General features: G+C 48.6%; 9 protein-coding genes across 9 annotated transcripts; 5 read left to right on the top strand and 4 right to left on the bottom strand.

The window, feature by feature from the left end:
- Nucleotides 1–4,420: 4,420 nt before the first annotated feature.
- MYCFIDRAFT_210641 (uncharacterized protein) lies at nt 4,421–5,578 on the top strand. The gene has a single exon (XM_007925829.1). It carries the CDS (start codon nt 4,528–4,530, stop codon nt 4,972–4,974), a length of 447 nt encoding a protein of 148 aa, XP_007924020.1. The 5' UTR covers nt 4,421–4,527; the 3' UTR covers nt 4,975–5,578.
- Nucleotides 4,421–6,324, bottom strand: MYCFIDRAFT_206990 (uncharacterized protein; the record flags this gene model as incomplete). The annotated part of the gene is made up of 11 exons (XM_007925828.1): nt 4,421–5,363; nt 5,406–5,424; nt 5,458–5,489; nt 5,524–5,575; nt 5,602–5,614; nt 5,640–5,726; nt 5,755–5,831; nt 5,859–5,912; nt 5,944–6,040; nt 6,073–6,204; nt 6,231–6,324. The coding sequence occupies 11 exons, from the start codon at nt 6,322–6,324 to the stop codon at nt 5,301–5,303; spliced, it is 720 nt and encodes a 239-aa protein (XP_007924019.1). The 3' UTR covers nt 4,421–5,300.
- A 152-nt stretch (nt 6,325–6,476) lies between these two features.
- Nucleotides 6,477–8,102, top strand: MYCFIDRAFT_30270 (uncharacterized protein; the record flags this gene model as incomplete). The annotated part of the gene is made up of 1 exon (XM_007924184.1): nt 6,477–8,102. The coding sequence occupies one exon, from the start codon at nt 6,477–6,479 to the stop codon at nt 8,100–8,102; it is 1,626 nt and encodes a 541-aa protein (XP_007922375.1).
- Nucleotides 8,103–8,124: 22 nt separating this feature from the next.
- On the bottom strand, nt 8,125–9,968 carry MYCFIDRAFT_151904 (uncharacterized protein). The gene is made up of 2 exons (XM_007925827.1): nt 9,217–9,968; nt 8,125–9,045 (listed from the first exon to the last, which is right to left on the bottom strand). Exons 1-2 carry the CDS (start codon nt 9,797–9,799, stop codon nt 8,198–8,200), a joined length of 1,431 nt encoding a protein of 476 aa, XP_007924018.1. The 5' UTR covers nt 9,800–9,968; the 3' UTR covers nt 8,125–8,197.
- Nucleotides 9,969–10,254: 286 nt separating this feature from the next.
- On the top strand, nt 10,255–11,734 carry MYCFIDRAFT_172589 (uncharacterized protein; the record flags this gene model as incomplete). Its single annotated transcript, XM_007925826.1, has 5 exons — nt 10,255–11,324; nt 11,352–11,419; nt 11,472–11,577; nt 11,615–11,641; nt 11,671–11,734. 5 exons carry the CDS (start codon nt 10,255–10,257, stop codon nt 11,732–11,734), a joined length of 1,335 nt encoding a protein of 444 aa, XP_007924017.1.
- A 43-nt stretch (nt 11,735–11,777) lies between these two features.
- MYCFIDRAFT_172588 (uncharacterized protein) lies at nt 11,778–12,338 on the bottom strand (the record flags this gene model as incomplete). The annotated part of the gene is made up of 7 exons (XM_007925825.1): nt 11,778–11,801; nt 11,829–11,937; nt 11,974–12,025; nt 12,093–12,167; nt 12,196–12,220; nt 12,259–12,291; nt 12,330–12,338. 7 exons carry the CDS (start codon nt 12,336–12,338, stop codon nt 11,778–11,780), a joined length of 327 nt encoding a protein of 108 aa, XP_007924016.1.
- A 29-nt stretch (nt 12,339–12,367) lies between these two features.
- On the top strand, nt 12,368–12,646 carry MYCFIDRAFT_172587 (uncharacterized protein; the record flags this gene model as incomplete). Its single annotated transcript, XM_007925824.1, has 2 exons — nt 12,368–12,456; nt 12,487–12,646. The coding sequence occupies 2 exons, from the start codon at nt 12,368–12,370 to the stop codon at nt 12,644–12,646; spliced, it is 249 nt and encodes an 82-aa protein (XP_007924015.1).
- A 35-nt stretch (nt 12,647–12,681) lies between these two features.
- MYCFIDRAFT_172586 (uncharacterized protein) lies at nt 12,682–15,979 on the bottom strand (the record flags this gene model as incomplete). Its single annotated transcript, XM_007925823.1, has 3 exons — nt 12,682–15,677; nt 15,701–15,765; nt 15,792–15,979. The coding sequence occupies 3 exons, from the start codon at nt 15,977–15,979 to the stop codon at nt 12,682–12,684; spliced, it is 3,249 nt and encodes a 1,082-aa protein (XP_007924014.1).
- Nucleotides 15,980–20,711: 4,732 nt separating this feature from the next.
- On the top strand, nt 20,712–21,946 carry MYCFIDRAFT_202689 (uncharacterized protein; the record flags this gene model as incomplete). Its single annotated transcript, XM_007925822.1, has 1 exon — nt 20,712–21,946. One exon carries the CDS (start codon nt 20,712–20,714, stop codon nt 21,750–21,752), a length of 1,041 nt encoding a protein of 346 aa, XP_007924013.1. The 3' UTR covers nt 21,753–21,946.
- Nucleotides 21,947–21,966: the final 20 nt, after the last annotated feature.

The raw sequence follows: 21,966 nt of genomic DNA, 5'->3' as shown, positions 1-21,966 counted from the left end.
AGCGACACTATAATAGTAAGCTTACCGGTTACTATAGTATAGAGAGGTCGTACGAGCTACTATCGTATATATACTACTAGCTAAATAGTAAGCGGGATATAAAGGACTACGTAAACACGTATGCTGTATATTAACGTATTAAGGCACTAAAGCATTAGCCTTTTAGCGAGTTGTCCTCTTTACTAATCCCTTATAAGCTATTTATAGAGCTTATAATAGACTTTATTATAGGCCTTCTACCTGCTAAGCGTAGGGATAGCAAGGACGTATATAATGCTATCCTTGTTATAGTAGATCGATTTACTAAAGGCGCTCGATACATCCCGGCGCGCAAGGATTAGACTGCTATTAATATAGTAGAGGCGCTATAGACTAATATCTTCTATACCTATTAGGGAACCCCTAAAGGGATAGTCTCCGATAGGGGCTCGACATTTATATCGTACTATTAGAGCGAAATATGCCTACAGCTAAGACTAAAGCATCGGCTATTAATAGCCTTCTATCTATAGACTAACGGTTAAATAGAGAGGCAGAATGCTACCCTATAGCAGTACCTACGCAGCTATATTAACGAGAATCCTAACGACTAGGTTAACCTCCTATAACTAGCTGAATTCGTATATAATAACAGTATGCATTTATTAACCAAGGTATTACTATATATAGCTATAATAGGCTAGAACGCTGCTATACTATAAGACCCTCTATCGCTCGAGGCCGAGCGTAAGGAAAGGGAAGCGTATCAAGTACTAACCCCTAAAACACTAGCGGCTATTAAGAGGGTTTAAAAGATACGAGAGATTTACGCTAAGATAGCTAACAAACTAGCAAAGGCCTAGGCCTATTAGAAGGCCTACTATAATAAACACTATACGCTAATAACCTTTAAGCAAGGCGATATAGTTATACTAAGCACTAAGAACCTCCGTATCCGCAAACACCTATTACCTAATAGCAAAACAAGGCCTAAGCTTGCACTAAGATACATTAGCCTATTCCGAATCCGAGAACCGAAGGGCAATAGCTAGGCCTATTAGTTATAGCTCCTACTATACTATACTATCTATAACACCTTCTATATCTCCCTCCTTAAACTATACTACTACCGCGGAGACTCTAATAAAGAAGCCCCTACTAAACATAAAGAAATACTAGCCGACGGTAAAGAGCTATAGTCTATAGAACGCATCCTAAAGTACCGAACTAGGTAGGGCAAGAAGGAATACCTATTAAGGTAGCAAGGCTATTTACCTAAATAGGACTCGTAGGAGGCTAAAGATTCCTTTAAGGATATAGCTAAGTTGTTAGATAAGTATTAGACTAGTGTAAAGAACAAGAAGAAGGCTAAGGGCCTATAATGTCGCCTAGGAATAATACTACCCCTAGGGTGCTATTAGCTAACTAATCGGAAGCCGACAACCTAGGATAATAAGACTATACTACTATAGTAGACGCGCACCGAGTGCTAACAAACGCGCTATAATGCGCTAACTATTCGCTGCTCTTTTAGGAAACTACCTTTTTATTAGCGTACCCTATAAGACCCTTCTCTTAGCGCCTCCTTATTCTATCGAAGATCTCGAGGCCTAGGCGGTCGACGAGGATACGCGCACGCGTACGCGTAATTAGTAATAATAATAGTAACGACGGCGTCGCGCTTATACTAAAGGACGGCGCGGCCGGCGCGGCTATATTAGTAACGGTGTTACAGAGTATATTGCTATTTAAGAAAGGAAGGATATAGCTATATTAGTAATAGTATTACCGAGTTGTTATTAGTTAAAGAAGGAAATTAGAAGAAGGTAAAGTTAGCGCTAAGACGACTAGCGCCGCTATTATTAATATTACTTGCTATTATCGCTACGCCTATAGATACAACCTTACCTATACTACGAGCCGGAGCGTACTATACCGGCTAAGTTAAAAGAATAGCTATATTAAAGGTTTAATTAAAACTTTAATTAAAACTTTAAGCCGCCTAAAAGATTAAGCGACTAATAGACTAACTAAAGGCAAAAACTATAGAGCTAAGCTAGCCGGGGTCGATCTTACGGATAATAGGTTACTCCTCGATCTTTCCGACCCTTTAAGCGAGGCAAACCTTAACTATTATACTTATAATAGCCTTTACCTATAGAAACTAGAAGAACTAAGTTTTTTGAAAAGATATAATTAGTTAACACTTAAAGGCTACCAAACCTAACTAATTAGGGCTAGTAAAACTACGATAGTAAATAATAGTCCTCGTAATAACGAGAATAATAACCCTCGGAAGCGGACAAACCCTCGGAAGCGGACATTTCTAGGTCTTTTAGAGTAGACGTAGAGAACTCGGAACGATATTACTTAGAACGGAGGCAGTACTGCAATACCTCGTACGCCTACCTATTATAGTAGGGAAGGCGCGCTCGTATTATAATTAGTCGATAGTCCTTAATTCTCGTAGTTATATATTACTTTATTATATATAAGGATAGCGCAGTTAGAGTTAGACATTGTGCTAGAAGGTAAGGTTTGATATAGTTATATAATCGGTAGTTGTGCGTTTAATTTAGCGCGGACTAAGCGGCTTATTAGACCTACTAAGTTAGTAGCAATAGAGGTTGAGACTAGAACAAAGACCGGCTACGAGGGCGCGGCCTTTAGAAGGGAAGCGTATATTAGGACTAAAGAGGTTATACGTAATTAGTATATAACCGGGCTCGAGTAAAGCTAGGGTCTCGATACCTTAGGTAGGGCTTAGCGCTTAGTAGTAGGCTAACTTGCCTACCTTCCTCCCTCTTCTTCTAGATCTCTATCGAATACTACCTATACCTACTACTACCCTATCTACCTACTAATATACCCTTCTTATAGTTATAAAGAAGGCTATATACTTATTAAGTGAAGGCCCCGAAGAAATCGGCTATAGTAATACGAGGAGCTTGCGACGAGTTATTACGGAAGTCGATTTCGAGGGGACTAAGCGCAGTTACAATTAGACGGACTTAGTATAACGTAGCAGGTATATATATGTCTCAGAAGGTGCGGTGTTCTATAGTATAATAGGGGCTTTAGTATTTAGAGCGGACCTAATACAAAATCTAGCGCAGCCTCTTATTAGTCGAAACAAGGCGAAAATATATAACCTCTACCTTAGGTTGCACTTCCGCCCTCCGAAGTATACTATAATAATAATAACAAGGACGCACCGAATAAACGACCGTATCCCCGATTATAAACAGACTATACTACCTATTCGATGCCTACGCCTATACGACGTATAGACGTACGACTCCGTTTTCGCGAAACTACCTCGTAGCTAAGATTAAGACGAATTTCGAAGGCGTAACTTACGGGCCTATATAAGATACGTCGATGCTAATAACAAGCGAGAATGTTACGTAGAGGGTACTAATAGCTTGCGATAACAAGCCTGTTTAGCACGCGTTACGCAGAGGGTACTAATAGCTTACGTAAACTAAGTATAATTGTAACTACGCTTAGTCCGGGGCCTTTACTTATATACTTAAGGTCGCTTCGCTAACCTTTTAGCTTACTATTTTCTAGGTCTATATCCTCTACCTAGGTATCCTAAAGATTGCTAGGTTAAGCCTTATAGATTAGTATAGGCGGAAGGCTCGTAAAGTTAGCGGAAATAGCTATAATATAGGTTATCTACTCTCTATTACTATCCTATAGGTATCCTATAAGCTGTCTACTCTTAACTGCGTTCTTTAAGAAGTATCTTAATGCCTTGCTTAAGACCCTAATTATAAAGCCCTTCTCGTCTATATTTGTAATATTCTTCGGCTTAATATTGTACTTATTAATAGCCGCTTATAACTTCTCGAAGTACTAAGTATAGGAGAAATAGCTATCCGCCTTCTTATAAGCCTTATCTAAGTTGCTAATATATACTAAATCTAGGTATTCCCTCTACCGGTATTTAAAGCGAGTAGGCTAGTTCTTTCTAGGTATATTACTATAGATTTCGTAGGCGAAGTTACGTATTATTACGATAGTCGGAAGGAGGGCTAACTTAGTAAGAAGATTAATATAATCGTAGAGGGTTTGTTCTTATTATAGTATTAGTAATTGCTGTTCTTCGTACTACTACTGCTTAGTTCTAGCTTTGCTATTCTATAGCTTACTTAACTTCGTACGCTTAACGGAATACTTCCTTATAGTAGTAGAAATATTCGGCTTCTTCTACTCTTTTAAATCAGCTATTGTACGCCTATATTGCTAGTCTGTATCTATAGTTATTGTTGTTAGAAGATAGAAGGCCGAATTTCGAAAAAGTTAAATCGAGGTATGCGACAGGCGGGGCTATGCGGCAGGTGGGGAAGACTTCTATTTGGCAAAAGGTCTTGGCGCGCGACGCGCTGTATTTTTGAACAGCCCTTCACCACTCTGTTCACATCACAAAGACAACCAGATGGCTCGCCCGAAGAAGAAGCAGCAAAAAAAAAATCCTGCTGTGCCGCGCACGGGCACTTTGAACCAGATAAGTATTTATACAACAACAAAGAATGGCGATACATGCCTTCTGTCCACCGATATGTGAGCAACTGTTTGCGAGACGACTGCGTGTACTCGGTAAAACCCGACTACAGCAACCTCGTGTACGATCAACGGGAGGAGGCCAGGGCTGAATACGCAAGCGCAACTCCCTGGCCTTACTACGAAGACGGCGTGGACGCTGGTGAAGAGGAGGACTCCACTGCACAAACACCATTGGCGCCGGAAGAAAATGCTCCTGACCAGCCAAAGCGGCAAGACGATCGATACAGCAGCATTCTCCAGAAATCCGAAGCCGAACAGGAGGCAGAGCGCACTGCTCCTGCACGAGCGGAGCAAGCTGCTCAGCAACAGGCAGACGATGACAAGTGGGAGGCGGGAATCGATGAGATGAAGAGAAAGATTGCCACCTTCGAGATGGCACTGCGTGAACATAAGAAAAAGAAGCTCCTTGGGCAGAACGACTAGTTCTGCTCTCTTGGTCTCGATCACAGCGCGTTTGCTTCGCAGCGCTCCGGCTGGGCAGTCAATGATCCTCGGATCACAAGTACTCCGGTACCACTTTGAGGAAGCCTGCACTTTGGTGCCATAGATCACCTCTCTGCACCTCGGTGCCCTCTCGATCCTATCTGTACTTCGGTATCATGGATCGATGACTCTGCACTACGGTGCCTCGCTCTCTCCTTAGGAATGTTTGCATCTCGGTGCCCTCTCGATCCTATCTGTACTTTAGTACCATAGATCGATGACTCCGCACTACGGTGCCCCTTCTCGCGCTTCTAGCTACATGTATGCTAATAAGAGTTGCATATTATCAACTCATATATAGCACCAGCCGTGCTATGGTACACCACTTGCTGAGATGCGAAGCAAGGCAAGGATTGTGAATTAAATTACACCATGCACTGGCAGATGAGACTGGCAACAGGTCACGTCGAGGCTGAATTCCACGACAAATCTTGTGCATCTGAACCGTCCATATACTACGGCATAGCATCTGGTGATTACCCCTGGGACGCAGTAACAGACATGCCAGTACATAGCAACAGAAGAGATGCCATTTCCTCCTCTCACATTGATGTACATGGACCTTACCTTTCTTCCATCACTTGCCCATTCTCTGAATGCTCAACTGCAGGATATTTTGAGGATAGCCCATTCTCTGACATACATCTCCATGCTCCCTTTTAAATCGGGCTGAGCATTGGCCTCGCAATAGTCTGTGCGCGAGATTGGCATTCTTTTGACTTTGGTTGCCCTGTATTCTGCTTGACTTCATCAACACGACGACATTTCTTTTATGGCTAAGCGCGCCTCGCATCAGGCTATAGACATGCAGAGCAAGACTCTACCAGCTTTCTATGCCTTCAGAAACCAGCCCGCTTGGTCGTGCGCGGGCACTTCCTCTTACGCGCCAGCCACAAGCGTCCATGGCACAGGATCTCATCAACTGACTCACTTGGCGTACGAGGTTTGACGGTCCTGTTGCGACTCTGCAACGTCTTGTCTGCTGGTCGACTTGTTGAGAAGGAAACTCGTCAGTCAGCAAAACGTCCGTTGATCAACTGCCGAAGTTTATCGGGATCCCGGCGTCCCGCCGACCACACCGTTCTCTACTCTCGACTTCACCTTTCCGGTTCCTCTCAACGACGCGGAGCACGCCCCTCTCACTCCATATGCCGAGCGCAGCGTTTCCGACTTCGACGCATTCCTCCGCGTTGCACAGCATGGCGCTGGGAAAATAAGATATCCGGGCCCACGCAGATACTCCGCCCATGATGGTAACATGTGACGCTCTGCCTCCACGATGGAGTGCATGAACGCGTACCAAGCTAACAAGCGGTTCGCTAATGCAGATGGCGCGACTGGTGGATTGGCTATATCAAGGACAGCAGACCCTGCTGCTTTGGACGTACGGTAAGTAGCGAGAGGCCTCTCCCGATCCTTCATTCCCTTTCATAGAGAACGCTATGGCGAGCTTCTCCAAGACTCTGCTACTGAGCCTGGCACTCACGGCTATTGCAGGTGCTGCTCCAGTGGGCAAGATCATCCAAAGTCCAGAAGATGCTTGCTCCTCTCTCGCTTCGACCTTTAGCTTTCCAAATGCCAAAATAAACTTCGCCCACCATGTCACAGCAGGAACGAATCTCACGCTGGACACATCGACTGAAGATCTCCAGACATGCGGATACTCGACCGGCCAGGTCGTGCCTGTCGATCTCTGCCGAATCAGTGCGTATGTAGCGACCAGTAACCGTTCCGGCATAACCATGGAAGCCTGGCTACCCAGCAATTGGACCGGACGTTACTTGAGCACTGGCAATGGCGGCCTCAACGGCTGTCTGTCCTACGGCACCATGGCATACGGGACGGAATTCGGCTTCGCAGCCATCGGTGCCAACAACGGTCACGATGGCACAAGCGGCAAATCCTTCTACCAGAACGACGACGTTGTCACCGACTTCGCTTGGAGGAGTTTGGTGACCGAAACCAAAGTCGGCAAGGCCATCACCGAAGCGTTCTATTCCCAAGGCTGGACCAAGAGCTACTATCTGGGCTGCTCGACCGGCGGACGACAAGGTTTCAAAATGGCTCAATCCTTCCCGGAACTCTTCGACGGTATCGTAGCAGGAGCTCCAGCCATAGCCTTTAACAACCTCACTTCATGGTCCGGTCACTTCCTCCCCATCACTGGCACCAACACATCTTCAGACTTCATCACACCAGCCAAATGGTCGCTAATCCACGCCGATATTCTCAAACAATGCGACAGCCTCGATGGCGCGGAAGACGGAATAATCGAAGACCCATCCCTCTGTCATTACAAACCCGTCGCCCTCCAATGCCCCTCCACTGCCACGGATACCTCAACCTGCCTCACACCAGCACAAGTCAATATCGTCACCGGAATCTTCTCCCCATATTACGGAGAAAACGGCTCTCTAATCTATCCTCGCATGCAACCCGGTTCCGAACTCGTAGCTTCTGGCGTCATCTACAACGGAGTTCCCTTCCCCTACTCGGCCGACTGGTACCACTACGCAATATACAACGACCCAACCTGGGACTTAACCACCCTCTCCTCAGCAGACGCAGCATTCGCCCACGCCAAAGACCCCTCCGGTATTGAAACCTGGTCTGGCGATCTCTCACCCTTCCAATCCCGAGGCGGAAAACTCCTGCACTTTCACGGTTTGATGGATGGAGTCATCTCCTCGGACATTTCTCCTCGCTACTACGAACACGTCTCCACAACCATGGGCCTCTCACCTTCCGAACTCGACTCTTTCTATCGCTTCTTCAGAATTTCGGGGGCGGGGCATTGTAGCGGTGGTGATGGGGCTTGGCAAATTGGTCAGGTGACTGGCGGGAAGAGGGATGCGAGTCATAATGTTTTGCAAAGGATTATTGAGTGGGTTGAGGAAGGAGAGAGTAAAGCTCCGGAAAGTGTGGTGGGCACGCGGTATGTGGATGGTGCGTCGGGTGACGGGGCGGAGGTGGACTATGAACGGAGACACTGTAAGTATCCTTTGAGGAATAAGTGTGTGGATTCGGAGAATTGGAAGAGTGCGGATGCTTGGGAGTGTGTGAGGTAAAAAGAATGGTCAATTGAGTTTTGAAGGATGGTTTAGGGATATTGTAGGATTGATCCAATGAGTCCTGTTTCGTCATCCGATGAAGGCATGATCTTTCACTTCTTCCCTTCGTCGTCATCTTTGCGCCCTTCAAAGGCAGAACTATTTCCGTTGTAGAACTCGGCACTTTGATCCTTTCTCGCCGCTTCAGCTCTCTGATCTGCCAAGGTCTTGACTTTGATGGTCGTGCGGTCCAAAGTGCCATCACCGCCAAACCCTACGCTCTCATCTGAGGACGTCTCCCTCGAACTCGTAGAAGTTTCAGTCGCTGCAGCGCCAAAACCCGGCACATATGAAAGCGCAGACCCAAGCATGCTCGTAGCACCACTCGCTAGAGCATAAGTGTAATGTAAAGCAGAAGACATATACCCTCTCCCTCCAGAAGAATAAGCTTCCGTATACCCTGCCACGGGAGCTAAGACAAGGGTGGCATTCGGCGTGAGTCCAAGCTCCGCAAGGCTCTGATGCTCTTCACTAATCTCAATATTCCGACTAGGTTGTGGTGCCATGATTTGTTTGAATGTAAAAGGTATATCTGCTGCTTTGGTATTGCCTTGTTCTGCGGTAGTGGTTTTGATCCAATCTCGCACCGTTCCTGCGATTGTTGCGGAGGGCTCGAAACGGCCTTTGATTGAAGAGCCGTCGAAGAGGCGAATGAGGAGACTACACATTCCGCCTGCGCCGTTTCTTCTCTTAGATGCTGCGTCGACTGAAGGGCTGAGTAGTGGGGAGGAAGCTGCTTCGGTTTGTGGTCGTTGGAAGCGGGATTTGCGTTCTTGTTTGTCTGCTTCAATTTGTGCTAGAATTCGTTCTCGCTCTTGCTTTGCTTCATCTTTTCGCTGTTTTTGCTGGACTAGCCAGTCTCGACGCGCTTTCTCCTTTTGTGAGATTTCGGTAGCCTTGCCTTTGCCTTTGTCGCCCTCAGATGAAGCTGCGGCTTCGGCTTCTCTTCTTCGTGCATTGGCTCGCGCTGTTCGTTCTGCCTTTTCTGCCGCTTCTCTCTTGAGCTTCTCAGCTTCCAGTCGTTCGGCACGATTCGGAAATAAGGAAGACATGCCGTTCGTCGTAGGCACACTTGCGGGAGTTGATTCATGATGTGAGGTAGCTTGGTCTTGTGGTGATGTCACTATGGATGATTCAGGCAAGTCTTGACTCGCTGGGGTTGCAATTCCAGACTCTGAGGGTGTTTCTGTCTGTGCTGTACTATCTGTCGGCGCTGCTCCGGCTGCTGTACTCGAGCTGCCAGCATTCTCAGGCGTGCGAGCATTGGATCGCATGAAATCGAGATGGCTCTTTCGCATGGTATACATCTCCAGACTTAGCGCCTTGCTTATGCGCTCGACAAACTCCTGCTGGCTGACGCCGCCCTCAATTTTCTCAAGCACTTGACCCTTATCAATCACCACGAATGTCGGCGCTTTTGTGATGGGACAGAATGCACCGAGAAATCCCATCTCTTGACTGTGATATTCGATCTTCATGAGGACAGCCTTCGTAGCGAACAGGTCGACCACAGCTAGATCCTGTCTCCGGCCTAGCCATTGCTCTTCCCATCGCTGACTCTCCTCGTTGTCATTCTGCCGGATGAACAAGCCTACGAGCTTCTGCTCGGCGATGGCGCGAGAAATGCCGCTCTGGAGGTCGCCGTCGTGGAACATGAGGAATGTAGAGATCTGTGGGTTGTATGTTACAAGATGTGTGTATGATATCGCCGCGGTATTGAAAGCAGATGCCTTGCGACTTCCCTTGCTTGAAGTTGAGCTCTTGGCCGCGGTGCTCTCACGGAGCTATGACCAAGTGCTCAATCACATGAAAGCATTCACCTCGTTCGCTCTTTGGCATGTGAAGTAATTCGACGATAATGACAAGGGACAGGTCTTGGCCGTGATAATAGTGAGGGAACAACGACATGGCAAGCATGGGCCTCTCGCATGCCAAGACTTTCTGACGACCTCCCGCCACCAACCTCACCAACCTCACACTCCACCTCGCCCGGCCAAAAAACCGCCACACCGCTGCTATTCGACGTTCTCCCTCCAGGTGCTTAACGTGGGACAATCCTATCATCAGAAATCTACGCGTTCCTCTAGTCTAATGGATGTCCAATTCGACCATGAGCATCGTCTGGAATTGCATCTCACGCCCCTTTCTTCGTCACGCACGTAGGCAGCCTTACCACCACAATTGGCTGCCGACGACGCAGATGTTGCAGAATCACTATAATCCTGTGTTAAATGCCAGTCGTTGGCTGTCTGGCACTGCCAATGCTTTCGCTGCATGGGCAAAAGATGAGGTGGATTTGCTTCTTCAGCTCCGAGAAATGAGCGTACCTTACAGAGACATTGCAGAGCGTCTAGGCAGGGCCCAAAGGGCAGTCATGTCCCAAGCAAGTCGGCTGCGGCGAGAGGAGCAAAGGGCGAAAGGGTGTGTTGCCGGCCTCACCCTGAAATACTGGAGTAAAGAGGAACTGTCTACTCTCAAGGACTTACGAGCAAACGGGAGGACGTGTAAAGAAATTGCTGCGGTGCTGGATCGGTCGATCCCTGGCATCCGTGGTGCACTTGCTCGACAAAGGGTTGCGTCAAACGATCAGTCTCGGACTAATTCACTTTGGACGACGGAAGATAAAGCCACATTGATGGCGATGAGGAATGATGGATGTTCTTGGGCAATGGTTGCGTCAGCCCTCAAGCGCTCAACGGGGAGTGTGATGTTATGGAGTCATCTCAGGTGTGATGTTAATTTGACGCGACGGTTCTTCACTAAAGAGGAGGACGAATTGCTCTTGCGCTTGAAAGTAGACGAAAAGAAGAGTTGGGGTCAAATCGCCCTTGCGTTCGAAAATAGCAGGGGAATCAACCACCTCAGGGATCGTTTCCGTAATCTGCAAACAACTGCATTGGCCGGTAGATCGCCGGCAACTCAACGCCCCTGGACGGAGAACGACGTCGCTACGTTGCGTCAACTTGTCTCCTCATCAGCCACCTACGCTTCAATAGCGTTGCAACTAGGTCGCAGCAGGAGTGCCGTCTGCGGCGCCATCAAACTGCATCAATTTAAAGAGGCTAGAATTCGTCGAGTGCTATGGTCACCAGAGCAAGAATCTGCCCTTTTCCATTACAGACGCGATCTCTGCATGTCATTTCCCGAGATTGCTGCAATTCTGGGGCGCACTGAAGTAGCGTGCCGTAAAAAATACAGGCTTCTGAGTCACAGAAGTCGCATATCTCCAGACACAACTATAGAAAAGAATGAGCACGAGGCATTGGAACACGCCTGTGGACATTCAAATTAGTCTGGGCAGTAGATGACTTGAATGTTTGGAATGAGTGCACCTTTGCACGGGCAGTGAGATCCGCGTTGGTGGCACTCGATGGACTTCCAATTATTCCCTAGTTCTGTCGGATAATGGAAATTCGGATGATCGGCAGATACGGTCATTATCGAATGAAGACATTGGCTGTGCAATAGAGGCAAAGAACCACCGGACCTTCTCCATCGTGTCGGTATGTGTTCATCCAAACCTGAGTGTAGAGCTCGTGGAAGAGCCAGCATGTTCAAGACTTCAAAACTGTTTCGTGCATCCTGTATAATAGAGGCCAGAGGGGGAGTCGGCGGTAGGTGAAAGACACGCGCCTATTGAGGCCCGTTGCGACAACTCTGTCTATGCCATCAAACCAAACACACACCAAAGAAGAAAATGCATTCAATACTAAAGAATTTCAACGCCCGAGATGAATTCTCTCGCCATTCTTCTTTCTCCCTCAAAATATGAAGAAACCAACGGACCTCACTCCTTCACCGCCTCCTCTATAGATCCAAGGATTTGAACATGGTTGTTTCATCGGCAGAGCCGGACAGCTGCCGACGAGCGATCGACATGACTTGCATAATGCAATGTCGAAGGCATGAACCCATGCCTATAATAAGAGGGGTATTATACATAACAACCTGGTTGGGCGGAGCGCGACAACCACACCGGATGCTGACTTTGCAGTGTTAGTATACAACTCAAAAACGGTCTGGCTATCATTTTAGGGCTGCATCCTTGAACTTTGGAGCTCTACTGCTATAGGTGGCTAGATTGTATAATTTCATCGAGGATGGATTACATGACTGATTCATGTAATAGCTGGTATAAGTCAAATTTCTGATTCAAATTTCTGATTCATATATGAGTGATATTACAGTATCCATCCATACTGGCTAAACTATAGATTCTTCCCATGGCATCGCGTGTCATGGTCCTCCCCCAAAACAAGAAATTCTCCCTGAGTAACGTAGATAGACAAGATTGGGTATCATCTCTAATTCAGTGCAAAGTTTCTGCTCAACTCAAGACAAGAGGTATGTATCATTTAGAATTCAGGCATCCTTCCCATGATTTGCATGCATTCAACATAAGAGATTTCGATGGCAAGATAGTATGTGGTTCCTCCCACCAGCATATTAGGTCGTTTTGTGTCCATGTCGGGTATCAAAAACAAATGATGGTCGTTTCGTAAAGTGTCGGCCGTAGATGAAGTGAATATCGCTGCGCTCACGAGACTTCAATGCCAAGTCCCACGTTCCTGCCCTCTTCTTCAATGTCGCCGATCGCCACACCGATAGGAGTGCCAGTTCTGAGTATTGGACCTTCGGTCCTGCTCGCTGGTCTGCTGTGCGTGGGAATCTCAGGCAAGGGAGTCTGAGGCGGGGGAGCTGGTGGACCTAAACCAACGACCGGGATTCCGAAATCTAGTTCGGGCAGAGACGCCGAGGCTCTTGGTCCGCGAGTGCGGGATGATGGTCGCGATATGCTGTAGCTGTCCTTTGGTGGTGACGAGGATCGGGTCGGTAGCGGTGTTGCTTGTTCAGCTTCCTCCTCCAGGACCCTTCGAGTGCTGAAGTTGAAGGATTCGGTCTTCATGACAGTGCGTTGATGAACAGTCTGCATGGTGGCGACAGAACGGGAAGGTTTGAGGCTGCGAATGGGAACCGTGGTGGTGGATCTCTCGTTCTCATTGACTGGCGACGTAGGTGACGCACGAACCGAAGATAGGAACGGTGCAAAGCTGGTTCGCACCTGCATCGAACTTGGCCGCTTGAGAGCACCAGCATCCGCAGTACTATGTGCGGCACGAGTGTTGAGCGCAGTAGCTGACGGCGATCGTGTGACTCGCTTAAGAGGGACTGGTCCGCTTATTGGCGCTGGCACTGCACCACTTGGGAACAGAGAGAGACGGACGGATTGATTTCGCTGAACGTTCTCGGGCGCACCTTGGCTTGTCGTCGGTGGCGCGGGAAGTGGCCTAGAAGGTGGCGGAGAAGGGTTGTGAGGAAAATCGTGATAGTCTACAACGGTGCGAGTGGTTGCATCAACCTTCGCCACCAAGGTAGTAGCGGCAGGTACTGGCGATAGGAGGGCGCCCTCTGCGCCCGCGGACCGTGAAGCTCGATTGATGACCGGGCGCTGGAGGGATTGATCCTGTACATTCACACGCAGTGGCAGGCTAAAGGATTGTGAGCCGGCCCTCAACGGCCTTGTGCGACCGAATGGATCTGCTTGGCTTTGGCCCCGGCTGGTCGGGGAGCATTTGCTCGCCCAAGTAGTAGGATCGGGAAGGTCACCCACAAACGATTCAGGCCTCTCAACAACTTCGGCCGTGGGTGGCATTGGGAGTGCGGACGAGTAAGTTGTCTCCCCGATGAGGTTCAAGTTCGGTACACTCCGGGCGGCGGGTGAGAGGTTCTTAGATGGCCAAAGGGTCGCGGCAACGTGTGTGGGCTGACGACCAAGGAGTGGTGAGTCGACAGAGGTGTCCGCTTCAAGCACTGCCGGATCCGGCAGCACGAGGGGCGCTGCAGATCGTCTCTTCGGCAAGGCGTATGATGATAGGGTCCGGTAGGGACCTTTGGCGGCCGCAGTCTCAGCTTGGATTTCATGAACCTCCTTACCCTCCGATGGCGGCGTTGAGCTGATCGAGTTCGTGCGAGATACACTAGAGCCTGCGGTTGTGGCTACCGTCGAATGCGAGATCCGGCTGCTATCACGCAGAGTGTCGAGCTTCTGCTGGTCAATGGACACTCCCGTAGAAGAGTTCGTAGACATGGCATCCGAAACTTTGCGTGCTAGAGGTGGGATAGTTTCAATGTCACTACTGGCCTGGGCTTCTTCCTCGGGATTCGACATGATTAGGTGCTTTTCTTCCGGCGTAGGTATTGGCGGTGTTGGCGGCAGCTCCTTCATGACGTCCTCGGTCAGCGAGGTGATGTTGAATATCATAGATTCTCGCTTGATCTGATAGCGATGGCTCAGACTTGGGGTCCTCTGCAGATCAATTTTCGGCGGCTCGGTCGTTCTGGGGCGGGCAGTGGAAGAATCAGATCGTGCTCGTTTGCCACCATGCTTCTCAATCTCCTCCCGAATGGTCGTCATCCAGTCTTCCATCTCCCGAGCGCCAGGCATCACAATCAGAAAGTTCGAGGCCATCTTCTTTGCCACTTGGCTTCGCAGACCGATTTTGGAGAAGAAGGAATTCGGGTGAGGCATAGCTGTGCCATTCTGATCGACGGCATGCTCGACGTGCAGCACATGGTACTTTCCTGGGATGAGGTCGGAGGCATATGCGGCCGAATGACGACCAAGCTGGAGGACCTTTTCAGGAAGGCGATCGCTCGGTCCCGTTTCGGCGTATTGCAGCAGATATCCAGACGTGACGAGCACGAAAATTTTGCTGGGCAGATGGACACCGGATATCGAACCGTTGGCGACATGTTTCAACGAGGATTTGACCGTCACACGAGATTCAAAGCTGCCTCGGTTACCAGCACTTTGCAAAGACTGCATATCGGGAGCGGGCACGAGCAGCGCTGTTCCGACCATTCGAATCCTGGATTTCTGCAGGACCATCTCCGGGGTGACGGTCGTCATTTCGAACGTTCCGTGCTTTGTTGTTTGTGGCCATACCTGGAACAAGGGCGGCGGGTCGAAGTGTCGGGCCTTCCTTTCGATGGGCAGAGGAGGCACAGACTGCTTGATTGATGCTGTCCTGGCAGTCCTGCCTGCGTAGGATTTGGACGACGTTGGGCGAGGCCTGGTTGGTAGTGCATCGAATTCACGTGCTCGGGAGACGACTTCGGGGCGTCGATGAGATGGGTCGCTCTTAGACAGCGTTCGAGATGGACGCTCGAGGCTGGGCTCAGCATAGCCGCGTTGACGTTCGACCTTGGGCTTGCTGAATAGGTTGAAGAGCGACATGTTGGTCAGACGTGGACGCGATTGCTGGTCGGGCGGTGGTGGTTGGCGGTGGTTCAGAGAGGACGGCGCTGCATGTTGACGTTCAAGAGCTTGATGACTGGGGCGTGTTCGCAAAGTCTTTCGTGGCTTCAAGGCAGGAGCAGCAACAGGAGAAGAAACAGGATGTGCAGTGGAAGACTGGGCTGCAGCATCTAGGGTGGTGGCCGAGCGTGACAGCTGCGGAAGCTGGTTTCGATCATCTAGGCCGGCATCAGCGGCAGACTCCAGATGCGTTTCATCAGGCGCATCCATGTGAGCTGATGAAGTGTAAGGCACAAACCCTGCACGGTCGTGCAGCACGTTCGCAGATTATTATTCAGCGGCGCGTCCAGGCTGCTTGCGCGACTCAGGGCCCGACTGTCGGGACGGACTCCTTCTGCTTCGGGAGATCACACACAGCAGCGATGGCGTGGGCGGAGGAGGAGTGGTCGGCGGCGGAGTGGAGGGGTGGCGGGGCAGAGGTGTCGACTGGGGATGGCAAGGCGAGGTCGAGGGGAGGGGAGGGGAGGGTGGGTGAGTGATGCCACACTGTTGTGATATTTTGTTTCACGGGCGCCATGGCCCATCATGGGGGACCGTCCGGTATGAAGAAAGTGGAAATCGGATGTTCTAGCACGTCTTTCCCAGGGAAGGGAAGCGTCGAGCCGGTAGCCTAGACGACCTCGCCACTTCCCCGAGCCCCAGCTACCCGCCCGAGCCCCAGTGATATAGTGGATTATGGAATCCGCTGTTCCTAACAAAATCGCGTGGGGAAGCGATTTCCGGATCCCCGCAACCACTACCGACCGGGCAACCACCTCTATACTGCTGCTAGCAGCTATGAAGCTAAAGTTTGTTAGCAAATTAGTAGTATAGCAAAATTCAAGGTGTTATTAGTTGTTGCTATCTACTTAGGTCTAAGCGGGTTACGACCTATAGCCTTATAACTACGCGAGGCTATATATACTAGCTTATACTAGTCTCTAGCCTGCTAGCTAGCCTGTTACTATATATAATACTGCTACTAAGTGAACTAATAGTGCTATTACTATAGCACCTAGTAATAAAGTAGCTATCCTATTAGCTATATAAGTAACTATTATTATTGTTATTACTAGTATTACTAAGCAGCCTATCGTTGCTGCTATTTAAACAACGCCGCCTACTATCGGCTATGTTTAATCTATTACTAAGTGCGCTATTCTTTACGCGCTCGAAGGTTATTAAGCTCTTGCTATAGAAGGTCTAGCTTAGAAGGAGGTTGTAGTTATAGTTTAACCGGAAGTAATAGCTCTTAACGTAGATTATAGCACTCGAAGCTAGAAGGGTAGTAGGTAGAGCTATATAGTCGATTAGCCTTCTAGTAAGGATACTATTAAGTACGGCATTAGCTCTTTACGTACTTATAGTACTTAATAGTCGTCCGTAACTAAGTAAGCGATACGCTAGGCTCGAGTACGAAGGCCGCTGTTCTTAGTATTATTGTCTTCTGCTTCTTAGCGACTACTGTCTTATTTAAGTCGTCTAATTCTCGAGCCGTTGCTATACGTTTTGTTATATATAACGTCGCTCCGCTAGTAAGAGGTTTGCGGTTGCTATAGATTACCTATAGCTCTCGAATACGGTACGAGTTAAAGAGCCGTACCTTCTTAAAGTCGACAAACTAGTAAGCGTAGAAGTAAGAAGGCAATAGTACTATATAGCTGCCCTCTATCTCTAGAAGCTTTATAATATCGTAAAGGTACGGATAGCTATAGGTCTTAGATAGGTAGTCGTTATAGCGGCACTATAGACAAGAACACGAGTATGCCGAGTACTTAATCTCGTTGCTATTAGCATTAACTATAGCCTTCAAAAGCGAGTTAGTACGCGAGTATAGAGCCTATACTTCGAGAAGGTAATAGTCGCTAATACCTCGAGTTATAGAAGACTAAAATAGACCGATTAAGGCCTTAGAACAGCGCTTTAGGTTGTTAGCGAGTACAGCTCGGCGGCGGTCGTAGCCTTAGTACTACTAGTTAAGAAGCGACTCGAAGAGGGTAAAGATATCGTACCGACTACTATAGTTTAACTACTCCTTAATCCGACCGTAGGTTGCCTCGACTCGTAACGTTGTTTTATAGCTAAAGTGCATTACTTAGTTAGTCTAGCAGTAGACAATCTTCTCCTTATAATACTACTAGTTATTGTTTAAATAGGACTTAAACTATAGAAACACGTTATCTAGCTTATAAGCCTTATCGTTAAATTCTTCCTCGGACTAACTCTAGACTATATAAGTAAATAGCTTTATAAACTGAGTAGTCCTTAGACTATTAGTCTACGAGCTATCGTTAGCCTTTACTTATACAAAGTCGCCTCGTTCTTTACGTACTCGAGTTAATATATCTTATTATAGGTGCTAGTCGCAGACGATATTCTTAGACTCTAGATACACCTCGTTAATCGCTAATATAAGAGCCGCTTTACGGTTAGTGCTAAAGACAATAGGTAGTAGACAACTATGCTTCTCGAAGCTATTCTAGATTAACTATAATAGCTATATAAAGGCCGCCTTGTTAGGCTTCGGTTTAACAAGGCTAATACCGAGTTTAATCGTGTTATTTATCGGTCTAGCGGCGACAATATCTAGCAACTCGAGGTTGTATAAATTAGTACTATAAGTCGTATCTAAACAGATAATATATAGCGTGTCCTTATAGGCAGAGAGCGACCGTAGATAGAGGGCAACTATTAACCGAATTATACTATTCTTAGGATTAGTTATTATCTCGTAGAAGATTGAATTCTCGTCTAGTAGCTTAACTATTCTCTCGGCCTAGTTTGACTCTCTTCGAGCGATAGTATTACGGTTAAAAGCAATATTATAGACATCGTATAGCTTTAGAATAACTCCCTAGCCTCGGAAATAGGCTATAATCTTCGAGGTTAGTATTCGTAACTGCTATAATCGCTCTAGTTACTTAAGGAATTGCTAAGACCTCGTACGGATACGCATATTAGTTAATAAGACAACGTCGTTAGGTCTATAGTTATACTAGCAATATATATCTTTAGAAGAGTAGCGAATACACTACTTACTATCTAGCGTGCGAGGGTCGATAGCAACAGCGTAGAAATAGAATTTATAGCTAATCTTCTTCGTCTTCTTCTTCGCCTTATTAGTCGTTATCTAGGTACGTTTATTAGGCTTACTAAAGCAGCCGTAGACGTAGAGATAGCGGTATTTAATACTATCCTTATTCTTCTTAGGTTTCTACTCTTTAAACTCGAATCTAGTGTCTATACTAAACGACTAAATATAGCGTACGAGCGTATTCTTCGAAGGAAACGACGACTAGCGAGGTAATAGCCTATAAGGGCGCTTAATCGTTATAAACTTATGCTTTTAAGGTCGCGGCGATACTAATCGATATTCTAGCAGATTAACACGCTCGCGCGGCAGCGATAGCGATAGTAAGCGCGAGCGGCCTCGAATACGTATCTCCGAGACAAATTAAACCTCTTCCTACGACTTAATAACTACCGCCGAGAGCGCGCCTTCTATATCTTCTATTTCTATTTCTACCTCCTTCTACGACTTAATAACTACCGCCGAGAGCGCGCCTTCTATACCTTCTACCTCTATTTCTACCTCCTTCTACGACTTAATAACTACCGCCGAGAGCGCGCCTTCTATACCTTCTACTATCGCTACTACTACCGCTACTACTACGCTATTACTACCGCCGGCGATAACTTTATCGAGAAACTCGTCGTAGGATAGAGATTCAGCTATTTTCGGTAGTTACTAGGTAATCTACTATAAAAGAGGGAAGAAATGCGAACTTTAGGTCTATAGTAGAATTTAAGGTACGAATTCGAGGTACGACCTCCGCGCCTATTAATAATACTATCTAAGAACGGATATAATATATAATAGGTGGAAACAGCACGTAATCTAATTCAGGACGATTCTACATTAGTATATCTACTAGGGCTCGGGCGGGTAGCTGGGGCTCGGGGAAGTGGCGAGGCCTAGACGAAGACGAGACGAAGCCGATCGTCGGTGGCTTCCGCGCCAGCCTGAATTGGCGAGAGCCTCATCCCGGGGGGCTGGCGGGAGGGCTGGAGGGCATACAGCAGTCACTACTACTGAGTTCAGAGTGCAGGATACGGGGACATGCTCCGCCGGGTGCTGGTTGGGGGAGCTGCATGATTCAAGGTGCCGCTGCCGGCGCCGGTGCAGATCATTGGCATCTCATCTTCTATGCTGCGGCAGCGAGACTCTTCATCATTGAATTATCACGCGCGGTATGGCCAAGAATTGTCGGGCGATGTGCAGGGGCTGGGCGATGCGGGACCAAGTGCCTTCATCATCACATTTCAGCTTTCCACAAGTGAGACTTGGATTGATGACCAGGGCAGACAGGAGACCAGGGCATTCACGGGCATTCTGTGCCTGTGGAAAGCAGGCGTTGGCAGAAAACTGTTCAACGGACGCCACGGCCAGGGATGCTACAGCCTCCAGTACCAGAGCGAGCGATCGATCGGAGATGATGAAAAGGAGACTTCCGACAATCTACTTGCTATACGACCGTCGACCACATTTGGTGGCCGTGCCGTACCAGACAGTAGCAATTGAACGAGGCATTCAGAAGAGCTCTTCATTAACTATGTGCATCAGGTAGCTTCTGCAGAAACGACTAGGCATATGCAGCAGATGCAGCAGCGCGCACAGTGCCACCGTGCTGCCCGGCGGGACGTCTCTTGGGCCCGGCCTCGCTCGGCACGTCGGCGTGACGAGAGACGGAGGATTGTCGTTGTGATGAGACCATTAATCATGTCGCGCACGTGAAACGGCAGTGACCAGATAAAAGCAAGTGTTGATGTGTTGATACACAGACACAGCAGAAAGAAGTCCAGGCACAGCGGCACGGCCTGGCATGGCATGCTATTCTGCTGCCTATCCCCGACACCTGACGCTCGAGCTGCTTTTTGTGAGTCGGCACTGCTCTCAAAGCCTCCGTACGCCTAAGGCAGACACTCGATCCGACTTGTTGACCAACACGAGCTACCCAGGAATCGATTGCATGTCTGCATCAACATGCTGTTTGTTGACCTTTTCTTCAATTTCTTTGACCCTTGTGGCCTGACGACACGGCCAAAAGCCAAATGCAGCCCTCTCGGCTCAGCTTGCACAAAACGCCGACATCTCACGACCTCACGAGAGACATGCTGCCATCCTTTGTCATGCGCTGCTGGCCGCACTCCCATTGACACCGCAGTCCAAGCCGTATATCTTCCTATCATCCACCGCCATTCCCGCTACCATGCCACCCGACCTCAATTCGCTACCTACGAGCCGACCGTCCAGCATGCCAGGCTCTCCACTTTCGCAGCGTCCACGAAGAATTTCAATCAGCACGGGAACGGATGCTGCCCGACCTAGTCCGCCTTCACCTCGATCGCCTTCACTGTCTTCACTTCAGGCAGCCGCAACCATCAATGCCGGCCTACACCATTCACCATCGCGCGCATCTCCAAGCGTCGAACGGCGCCGCTCATCACTCATGAACAACCTCACGCTGAACGATCCTACAGTGCCCGCTCCAGGCGAGATGCAACAAAGCAGCCCCAGTACTGCCGGCAGCCGGCGCATGAGCAGGAGGTCGTTCGCGCTCAATACCGCAGATCCACATCACCCTCGACAGCCAAGCTTGGGAGAGCTCCACCAAGAATTGGAAAATGAGCAGGAAGCTCAGGTCAACAGACTCTTGCATATGATCAGAGTCCAACAAGATCAGCTAGCAGCGATGCAACGACAGCAGAACAGTCCTGTAGACAGTTCTCCAACTACTGCTGACAATACAACCGCCGCCGCAACTCCATCCACTCTCGCGACTCCAGCTGGCACTGCAGTCACAGAGGCTTCGAGTCCGCACTCCAATAGCACTACAGCCGCAGCTGCTGCACACCCACACTTCAATCGGCCCCATTCCTTGTCACGGAGGTCATCGGCATTGATCTCAACCCCTGGAAGCCGTGGCACATCTCCGGCACTGCGACCCCAGAACGGCAGCCTGGGACCATTGACCGAAGACTTCCTCCTTGGCGGCACGAGGGACGAGACTGCTTTCTACCAAGCAGAGACGCAGACATTGACGAGGGAGAACCAGATGCTGAAGCTACGCATCCGAGAACTCGAACGACAGATTAGCGAGATGGGAGGAGCGTCGTCGAGTGCTACCCAGCAGAGTCTTGCGGCAAGCCAGACTCATCAGCACTCACCTTTGACCAGTCCACCTGCGACCTTCGCAGCGGAGAGCGTTACTGTGCCGGCGGAGGTGGAAGCGACTGCAAAGGTCGATTGAGCTTTCCCAGTTTTCTTATGATTGTACAATGAGCGAGGCGTTGGTGGACTTTCGGAGAGCACAAGTAAAAGTGTATGAATTACGAGGGACGAAAGACCAGATATTACTGGCATTGGGAACTGGGAGCTTGGGCAAATGGCGATGTGAACTGGACTTCACTCTGGATTACGATGTAGCGATACTACTTGACGATGTTTGAGGTGAAGTGCTGCAA

Source organism: Pseudocercospora fijiensis (assembly GCF_000340215.1).
Source record: "Pseudocercospora fijiensis CIRAD86 unplaced genomic scaffold MYCFIscaffold_2, whole genome shotgun sequence".
Lineage (NCBI taxonomy): Eukaryota > Fungi > Ascomycota > Dothideomycetes > Mycosphaerellales > Mycosphaerellaceae > Pseudocercospora > Pseudocercospora fijiensis.
This window is presented reverse-complemented; position numbering and strand designations above follow the sequence as displayed.